At 45.3% G+C, this 10651-nt stretch overlaps 1 protein-coding gene across 1 annotated transcript; it reads right to left on the bottom strand.

The window, feature by feature from the left end:
• Nucleotides 1-423: 423 nt before the first annotated feature.
• LOC138675071 (E3 ubiquitin/ISG15 ligase TRIM25-like) lies at nt 424-2903 on the bottom strand. Its single transcript, XM_069763043.1, has one exon. It carries the CDS (start codon nt 2886-2888, stop codon nt 1083-1085), a length of 1806 nt encoding a protein of 601 aa, XP_069619144.1. The 5' UTR covers nt 2889-2903; the 3' UTR covers nt 424-1082.
• Nucleotides 2904-10651: the final 7748 nt, after the last annotated feature.

Genomic DNA, 10651 nt, shown 5'->3' with positions numbered 1-10651 from the left:
CGACCTGGCCGTGATCGTTGGAAAGTCCTTGTGTGGTCGCTGGAGAGCTGTCACAGACAGCTCTCCAGCGACCAACGAAGCCGAAGTCCCCAGGTAACCAGGGTAAACATCGGGTTACTAAGCGCAGGGACGCGCTTAGTAACCCGATGTTTACCCTGGTTACCATTGTAAAAGTAAAAAAAAAAAAACACTACTTACATTACGGTGTCTGTCACGTCCCTCGCCGTCAGCTTCCCGCACTGACTGTGTGAGCGCCGGCCGTAAAGCAGAGCACAGCGGTGACGTCACCACTGTGCTTTACGGCCGGCGCTCACAGTCAGTGCGGGAAGCTGACGGCGAGGGACGTGACAGACACCGGAATGTAAGTATGTAGTGTTTGTTTTTTTTTACTTTTACAATGGTAACTAGGGTAAATATCGGGTTACTAAGCGTGGCCCTGTGCTTAGTAACCCGATGTTTACCCTGGTTACCCGGGGACTCATCGCTGGAGCGGCGTCACACACGCCGATTCAGCGATGACAGCGGGTGACCTGACGACAAAATAAAGTTCTGGACTTCTAGCTCCGACCAGCGATGTGACAGCAGGATCCTGATCGCTGCTGCGTGTCAAACACAACGAGATCGCTATCCAGGACGCCGCAACGTCACGGATCGCTATCATTCTCGTTCAAAGGTTGCTCAGTGTGACGGTACCATTACTGCCATCATGCCACTACAACTGCCAAAACAGGGACCATCAGATTAGAAAATATATATGAACTGGTGCTATGAACATCCCACCATGAGGTTTATCGATGAAAAAGCACAACTTGTCATTCAGAAAATGTCATTCTACAGTTAATCAAAAGGTAAAAAGGTCAGACTCATCACTCTTGCCAAGGGGTGACCAAACAGTATCTCAAAAAAATAGTAAAAAAAAATGTATATTTTTTCATTTCCCCCCCCCAAAAAAAAGTAATTTAGACTTAATTAAGCCCTAAAATGGTGGCATCAAAAATAAAACTCTACATCCCAAGAAATAAGCTACATCTAGAGAAAAATAAAGCAAAAATGTATAGCTCTTGGAGTAGATTTCTTCCATGTCATCCTGATATCTTTATAGAACCATCACATACAAATAACGCAGCATGTAGGGGCTCGGAGAAGGTGGCAGTGAAGGTGTGTAAGTGTCTGATGGGGTCACACAGCTCATAAAAGGACAACTGCCCGACCTCATAATCCAGACATATCCTGACTCTATCACTGGAGATCCCGTGAGGTAACCGGATCTCTTCACTCTCATGCAACAAGAAATACTTATTACAGTTATTGTATGCCTCCCCTCCATATAAAGCCCAGGATTTATTATTACATCCATAGTATGACTTAAAATGCCTCCTCTTTATACTGGGGTAACACATCCCCACGCACCACCGCCACGATTTACTCCACTCCACATCCCAGTAATGTCGTCCTGAGGTAAATCCTCTTATGCTCATCACCTGATATTTCTGGAATCTCGCCGCTTTCCCTGGATAGTTTTCTGATATTCCTGTCCAGGTCGCAGTTTTCAGGTCGTCTGATATAAGAATATCTTTACTAGCTGTGTTTACATCCAGTAATATGTCTGCAGGACCCTCCCCATAGATCCCTATCGTTCCTTCCACCATTACCCTCCCTCCAGGACCTCCAGGCCTGACCATTACATCTTCTCTTCCATAGTTTGCACCTGGTAAAGCTTGTCTGCGGCGGGAACGAAATCGGAAGCTCGGGGAACGAGGCCTTTTTCTGCCTTGTTTTGTAGGTGAGACAGTTGGTAGAAAAGTCATTATATCTGAGAGACCTGCATGTAACATCCCTCTAATTACATCGGCAGATCCCCATGTATCCATATCACCTCCATCATGTCCTCCTGTGCCCTCATCACCTCCATCATGTCCTCCTGTGTCCTCAACACCTCTATCATGTCCTCCTGTGGCCTCATCACCTCCCTCCTCCTCAGGATCACACAAGACACCGGTGTCTGGATCCTGCAAGACAGTCAGTGGATCCGTCATGTTACACAGCTCCTCAATGTGCCTTATCTTCCTGGACAGCTCGTCCTTCTTTACTTCCAGGTTCTGGATCACATCAGATAGTGACGCCTGCTCTTCCCACCTGGAGATCTCACCCAGGACCTTCTTCTCCAGGTCGTCCACCCGTCTCCTGATGTCTATAAACAGGGCAGTGACTCTCTCGGATTCTCTAGTTGCATTTTCTTGAGCTTTTCTCTTGCGTTCCTCCAGACTCTGGACTCTTTCCTCAGTCATCTCTCTTTTAGTGATCAGTTTCTGCAGAACATTTCTCAGTTTCTTCTTCTTTTTCTCAGAGGCCTCATCCAACATCTCCATCGAATGTCCCCGGTGTTGTCCGACCAAACAGCAGGACACACAAATACAAGCAGCGTCCTCAATGCAGAAATATTCCAAAATTCTCTTGTGGACAGAACATTTCCTAGTCTCCAGAGAAGTGCTGGGATCAGATAAGACGTGTTCTGCTGATTTGCTGTGAACTCTCAGGTGATCACCACACAGAGAAGCCTCGCAGTGTAGACAGGATCTAACAGCAGGTACAAGAGAGTGAATGCAGTAAGTGCAGCAGATCCCGGTGATCTCCTCCTGATGTGGCTGAGAAGACAGGAAGTTCTCCACTGCATTACACAAAGCTATGTTCCTCTTTAGTGCCGGCCGCCTCCGAAACTGTTCCCTACATTCAGGACAGGAATAAACTCCGAACTGTTCTTGTGCATTCAGGATGTGATCGAAACAGACCCGGCAGAAGCTGTGTCCACATCTCAGGGTGACAGGATCTGTATAAGTGCTCAGACAGATGGAACATTCCAGCACGTTTCTCAGACCAGCAGACGCCATCACTGACTGAACTGAAGCAGGATGAACTGAAAGCGGAATCCTCCAATAAACAACCAGTGGGTGTGATCCACATTAACCAGAAAGGGAGCGGCTTGTCTCTGGGATCTACAAACTTAAAGGGAACCTGTCACCCCGAAAATCGCGGGTGAGGTAAGCCCACCGGCATCAGGGGCTTATCTACAGCATTCTGTAATGCATTCTGTAATGCTGTAGATAAGCCCCCGATGTTACCTGAAAAAGGAGAAAAAGACATTAGGTTATACTCACCCAGGGGCGGTCCCGCTGCTGGTGCGGTCGGATGGGTGTCTCTGCTCCGCTGCGGCGCCTCCCATCTTCATTCCAAGACGTCCTCTTCTGATCTTCAGCCACGGCTCCGGCGCAGGCGTACTTTGTCTGCCCTGTTGAGGGCAGAGCAAAGTACTGCAGTGCACAGGCACCGGGCCTCTCTGACCTTTCCAGCGCCTGCGCAATGCAGTACTTTGTTCTGCCCTCAATAGGGCAGACAAAGTACGCCTGCGCCGGAGCCGTGACTGAAGATCAGAAGAGGACGTCTTGGAATGAAGATGGGAGGCGCTGCAGCGGACCAGCGACACCCATCTGACCGGACCAGCGGCTGGGTGAGTATAATCTAACGTCTTTTTCTCCTTTTTCAGGTAACATCGGGGGCTTATCTACAGCATTACAGAATGCTGTAGATAAGCCCCTGATGCCGGTGGGCTTACCTCACCCGCGATTTTCGGGGTGACAGGTTCCCATTAAGTACCATAGCTTAACCCCTTCAAGACCAACACCTTGTGGTACCTGCATAATGACTTTAAGGGCTCATCTCCACTTGTGAGGAAAACGGACGAGTGCAATCCGATAAAAAATCGGATTGCACTCGGACCAATGTTAATCAATATGTGACACTCCATTTGCGATTTTTTTCCCAGCCGAAATTGGACTGAGAAAAATCTGTGTCGGCTGAGAAAAAAATCGCAGCATGCTGCGTATTGCTGAGATTCTCAGACGAGACTCGCCAATGCAAGTCAATGGGTGCGAGAAAAAAAACGCACAGCACTCGCACCATCTATTTTTACGCACCCGTGTCCTTAGAAAAGCCGGCAATTCAGCGCAGAGTACAGTAAAATCACACTGACAGGTTAGATGAGAGTAGATATATACACATAGAATAGGTATATATACATATATATATATGTCAGGGAGACACCTATATATATATATTTATATTTAATGCAGCGCTAGATAGCTTTAAAGCTGGTAATTCAATTACCGGCTTTTTCTTTCTCCTTCACAAACCCGACATGATATGAGACCTGGTTTACATACAGTAAACCATCTCATATCACCATTTTTTTTTGCATATTCCACACTACTAATGTTAGTAGTGTGTATATGCAAAATTTGGGCGTTCTAGCTATTATATTTAAGGGTTAAATGGCGGAAAAAATTGGCGTGGGCTCCCGCACAATTTTCTCCGCCAGAGTAGTAAAGCCAGTGACTGAGGGCAGATATTAATAGCCTGGAGAGGGTCCATGGTTATTGGCCCCCCCCTGGCTAAAAACACCTGCCCCCAGCCACCCCAGAAAAGGCACATCTGGAAGATGCGCCTATTCTGGCACTTGGCCACTCTCTTCCCATTCCCGTGTAGCGGTGGGATATGGGGTAATGAAGGGTTAATGCCACCTTGCTATTGTAAGGTGACATTAAGCCTGGTTAATAATGGAGAGGCGTCAATTATGACACCTATCCATTATTAATCCAATTGAAAGAAAGGGTTAAAAAAAATACACACACACATTATTTAAAATTATTTTGTATAAATCATTTTTATTGAGCACAGCAATAAAGAATAAAGGTAAACAATACAAACTGGAAAATCTGTGCAATGATAGGCAGTAATTACAAGTCAAACAAGAGGAGCATTGTTACAGCATTTAAGACTTATAATTTAACTTTCTGATTAGTACTGCTATTGGCTGTCCTGAGATTATGAGGTAATAACAATAGAAAACAGCCGGGATAGTTGGTAACCATTGATAGGTTCCTTTGTATTCATTTAAAATACTATATATATATATATACATACATACATATACATACATACACATATATATACAATCAAACTGGGTATGGGGAGGACAAACATAGAAAGTCAGAGAGGGGAAAGAAAGGAGGGTAGGGAGAAGAAGAGAGGGATGGAAGAGGGTGAGGGAAATTCAGGGAAGGAGTGTGGCTGCCTCCGCATCCCAGCGGACAGAGCGCATGCCAAGAAACGGCCCGGACGCACACGAAAATAGACTAAATAATGTGTCGGGTTCTGGTAACCCAGAGGTCTAGTTCAGGAGTTTCCCTAAAAGCGATCCAGGGGGCCCATACGTTGTAGTTTTTTTCTGCGTTACCTGGTGGCTGGTTTATCAGCTGCTCCATTCTATAGATGTTATTAAGTTCTGCCACAAATTCTGTGCGGGAAGGAAATTTTTCTTGTTTCCAAAACCGAGGGATTAGATTTCTGACTGCGGTAAGAAAGTGTCTGAGGATGCCCCTCTTGAACCTAGATATTGACAAGTCGCATAAAGACAACAATGCTATACTTGGTGAAGGTTGGATCTGTGTGATAGACAGCTTATTATGAAGTTCAAAGACGGCCAACCACAAATCCTTTATGGGGGGGCAGTCCCACCAGATATGCATGTAAGAGCCAGTCTCCTTTAGACATCTCCAGCAGGTGTCAGGAGTCGTGGGGAACACCGCGTGCACCATGGAGGGGCATCTATACCATCTTGCTAGAATCTTATAGCTCCTCTCCTGTGATACTGCGCATAATGACGATCTGGACGAGAAGAGAAGAATTTTTCCCCTGTCTTCAGATGACAAGGGCCTTCCCAGATCGCCCTCCCATTTCGAGAAAAACAATGGCCAACCCTGCAGTGGAGCCCTCTTGAAAGATTTTATATAGCAGCGAGACAGTATGGTCCGGAGGGTTTGCTGATATGCAAAGCATCTCAAAGGGAGTTAGCGGCCTGCCAATATTGGTTTGTTTAGAGATTGAGTGGATATAACGTTTTAGTTGTTCATAGAAGAACCAATCAATAGAGTGTGATTCCTCCTCTGGGAATAATTCCCGAAGGGACTTCATCCCAGTTTCTTTTAAGTAGTCGTGGATGATGGGTTTGGAATCTTTTCTCTTATTTAGAAATGTCTCTCTATTCAGTCCCGCCGGAAAAGCAGAATTGTCATAAATTGGGATTAAGGGGCCCGGGAGAGTTGTGATCTGAAGGTCTTTGTTTCGGTTTTTAATAAGAAGCAATATGTTTCGCGTGAGGAAGGGTATGTAGGTGCCTGGTCCTAGCCCCCTGCCTCCTGTCCAAAGAACAACTTGGGAGTCGCATCCATTAAGATCGTTTTCTAGGTTTACCCACTTTTTGTTGTTTTTGCTATGATAAAGGTCTAGGATACAAGTTCCCAATGATGCATAACTATAAATCGCGAGATCCGGGAGACCCAATCCGCCTGTCGGTTTAGATCTACTCAATGTTGTATATGAAATACGTGCTCGGTTATGAGACCAAATAAAACGAGTGATTATTTGTTTGAGGCGGGAAAAGAAGGAAGCTGGTAGGTATAGGGGGATTGTTTGGAAAAAATATAAGAGGCGAGGCAGGAGGTCCATCTTAACTGCATTGATCCTACCCAGCCAGGACAATTGGAGCTTGTGCCATTTCTCCAAGTCTGAGTTTGTCTTCTGTAGGGTTGGCGCAAGGTTGGTTTCAAACAGTTTAGACGTTTTGCTTGTTATTTTAATACCTAAATAAGTAAGGGAATCAAAGCACCATTTAAATGGGAAGGTCTTCCTTAATTGATCCACCAAAGGAAGTTGGAGTGAAATGTTTAGGATTTCCGATTTATGGGAATTCATTTTGAAGTTACTTAGGTGGCCGAATTTATGTAGCTCCGAAATGATGTTTGGTAGACTCGTGGAGGGAGACGTAATATATAGCAGGATGTCATCTGCAAAAAGTGCTAGCTTGTGCTCTTCAGAACGTAGTTTTATACCATTAATTGATGGATTGTTTCTCAAGGCCACAGCTAAATGCTCCATTGTTAGGATATATAGATATATCCGATAGTGTGCCGTTTACCTTGACCTGAGCACTAGGAGAAGAATACAGGGCAGAGATCCTTCTCAGCATATTTTCTTTTAAGCCAATTTCCTCTAGGGTCTGAGAAATAAATTCCCAATGGACCCGGTCAAAGGCCTTTTCAGCATCAATTGACATGATACACAGGGGGTCCCCCTCTCTGCCCGCTCTGTCAATTAGAGAGATAGTTCGAATTGTATTATCCCTCGCCTCTCGTCCTGGAACGAAGCCCACCTGGTCCTGGTTTATTAGTTTTGGTAAAAGGGGACATAATCTATTGGCTAACATTTTTGCATATATTTTAATATCTAGGTTTATTAAAGAGATCGGGCGGTAATTATCACACGTAGAGGGGTCCTTGCCCGGCTTAGGGAGAACTGTTATGTGAGCGATGAGTGCCTGTGTAGGGAACGATCCCCCAAGGGAGACAAAATTGCAAGCTTTCAGAAGTATTGGACTAAGCAATGTGTTGAATGACTTGTAAAAGCCTGCTGAGTACCCATCAGGGCCCGGGCTCTTGCCCTGTTTCAAGGCGCTAATGGTTTCAGATACCTCCTCCACTGAGAATTCCTTTTCAAGATCAAGTAGATCACCTTCAGGCAGAGTGGGTAATTTGTGTTCCTGTAAATATGATTTGATTTTATTACGGAGAGAATGTAGTGGAGCCTCTTTATAGTGACCCGCTATGTTATATAGAGATTTGTAGTAGTCGCTGAAGTTGGAAAGAATATCTTTGGTGTTAAACACTTTCTTCCCCTCTTTGTTTTTAATAAAAGGAATGTAGGTATTGGGATTGCATTGATTGAGGGCTCTGGCCAAGAGTCTACCACTTTTATTGCCTAGCTGGTAGAAGCGGCTCTTGAGTCTTTCTCTGAGGCATTTAGATTTTTGGTCTATTATAGTTAGCAGTTTTGGTCTGGCCGAGGAGAGCCTAGCAAATGTGCTGGCCTCAAGATCTCGTTTATGTTTGTTTTCTAATTGGTGGATTTGTTCTGTTAAGCTAAGTATTTCCGCCGCTCTTTCTTTTTTTAACCTAGCGCCATGAGAGATGAGGACGCCTCTTATTACACTTTTCAAAGCCTCCCATTTTACAGTGGGGGACGTGGTGTCTTCCTCGTGGTCAGACAAGAAATCTGTGATTGTTTGATCAATCTTGGATTTACATATGGGATCCTGTAGTAGGTTTTCATTCAGACGCCAGGAGAAACCTGGTCTCGAGGCAGAATGAAGCGAGATTGTTAGGTAAATAGGAGCGTGATCCGACCACAATATCGACCCCACGTCCGCCTTTACCTGCATGTCGAGCAACTTATGTGAAACGAAAAAATAGTCTATTCTGCTGTAAGTGTTATGTATTTTTGAGAAGAAGCTATAGTCCTTAGTTGTTGGGTTAAGAACCCTCCAGACATCTACCAGTCTCATGCTGTGTAGCTGGGATCTTATTTTTTTAATAGAAGATGCAGGATATGAAGACTTACCCGAAGAGACATCCACCGCAGGGTTCATAGGAATATTAAAGTCGCCCCCAAGTATCACAGGAGAGGAACCAGCAAACTCCTCGAGACGTCTTTTGCATTCGGCTCCAAACTTCTGTTGCCCTTGGTTTGGGAAATATATACGTTAGCAATTACAAGTTTATGTGCTGCCCATGTGATAAGTAGGAAGATATATCTGCCGTGTTTGTCAATTTGTGAGTCTAAGATCTCAGGCACAAAGGATTTGTGGAAGGCTATTGAGACACCTTTTGACTTTGAAAATGGATTTGGGCAGTGATACCATTTAGGATAATTTTTCGTGATACAGTGTGGCACCACACCAGTTTTGAAATGTGTCTCTTGGAGCAGTAGCACAGAGACCCTCTGTTTGTGGCTATCAAATAGGACCCGCCGTCTTTTTTCTGGTATATTTAGCCCCTTAACGTTGAAGGAGCAAAATTTAACTTCATCCATTAGGGAAGAGACAGTAGGATGGAAGGGAAAAAGGCGGGGTAGAGAAGAAATAATAGAACATGGAAAACATAAAAGAAGGTGCGTTAGGATTAACGCACCAGGTCAGACTATACATCTGTGTAGTTAGGGCAAAAGAATGGAGAAGGAGGGGTCTCCTCCCCTCCCTTCACCCGTGCACCTTAGGTGGATAAGGGAAGCCAAGGGAAACACTGACCCCCCCATGAACTTGGTAGGTCCCATAAACGAGAACTTGCGAACATGTAACGTCTAGTTAAACATTGTAATAGTCCTTGCACCAGCGAGATGTCCCGCATGCCATCAGAGAGAAAAAAAAAAAAAAAGGGGGGGGGGGGGAAGGAATCCAGGGGAGAGGGAAGAAGGACAAATTCACCGATGACAGGCAGGACACCACGCGTCCAGGTGTTCAAAGAATAGGATCAAACCTTCAAGGTGAGCCCACAGTGAGACAGACCGCCCCGCCAGGAGACTCAGCCGATTAACAATAAGTGTTCATGAGACCACTCAACTGCAGCAGAGTATCTGAGTATATTGCAGCAATGATTAGAAACTAATTGAAACTAAGAAGAAAATGGAACAAGAGAAGAGAGAAAAACTTCATGGAGGATCTGAGGAGCCTTCGGTGGTATGACGATTCTTGGAACGGGGAACCTTGAGCCACCTTGGAGGAGCATCTGCAAGTGTCGGAGCCAGAGGCCATTCGGGAAGATCTATTAGTGGAAGTTCAAACGTGCCCAGGAAGTTAGCCAGATCCCCAATCCGGCGAAAGTATGCGCTTTTGCCACCTTTGAATGCTGTTAGTTGAAATGGGAACCCCCACCTGTAGGGGATATCTCTTTCCTTGAGAACCTCCAGCAAGGGTTTCAGAGCTTTGCGCAAGAATAGAGTGCGCCTGGATAGATCTGACAGGAGTAGGATTGGATGACCTTCAAACTGGAGGGATCCCTTTTTCCTGGAAGCCATCATGATGGCCTCCTTAATTCTGAAATAGTGCACCCTGCAGATGACGTCCCTAGGGCGCGACTCAGACGTGGGTTTAGGACCAAGGGATCTATGAATCCTGTCGAACTCAATGGTGTTATCCTCGTGGTCGCCAAGAATGTCCAGAAATATTCTCTGAACTGTACGGTCTAGGTCCTGAGGACTGACAGATTCTGGGAGGCCACGTATACGGATATTGTTACGCCTGTTGCGATTTTCCAGATCCTCAAGACCAGATGACATTTCCTCCAGTTTCATGGTGTGGTCCATTAAGATTTCTCTGTGTGCCTGAAGTTCCTGAGAGATATCTTCTTGTGTCTTTTCCACATCCTCTATACGCGATGTGAATTCTGTCTGTAAGTTATGTATCTCCTTTTTGTATGAGTTCTCAAGCCTGCACGCAAAACTTTCCAGATCCGTTTTGGTTGGAAGGGCTTTAATGTATTTACTCAGTTCAGCTATATTCATGTCCTCGGGCAAGTCTCCATCTCCACCACTGTTGCCTGTTGTTTTTTTAGGGGAGATATGTGGGGTCTGTGGCTCCCTTGAGGAACTATTTTTATGCGGGTTTTGCGACATTGCTGATCTGGTGTTCCTTGTTTGAAGTGGCTGGTTTAAGAACCGTTCCATGTCCTCTATAGGAGGCTCCTTGTGTAAGCTTGTGGGTTGTCCA

The sequence above is a fragment of the Ranitomeya imitator genome, chromosome 4, assembly GCF_032444005.1.
Source record: "Ranitomeya imitator isolate aRanImi1 chromosome 4, aRanImi1.pri, whole genome shotgun sequence".
NCBI lineage: Eukaryota > Metazoa > Chordata > Amphibia > Anura > Dendrobatidae > Ranitomeya > Ranitomeya imitator.
Note: the sequence above shows the minus strand (reverse complement) of the source record. Positions and strands in the feature narration are given on the sequence as shown.

Excerpts from the sequence above, each read along its gene's own strand:
- LOC138675071 (XM_069763043.1), bottom strand. The coding sequence starts at position 2,888 with ATGGCGTCTGCTGGTCTGAGAAACGTGCTGGAATGTTCCATCTGTCTG.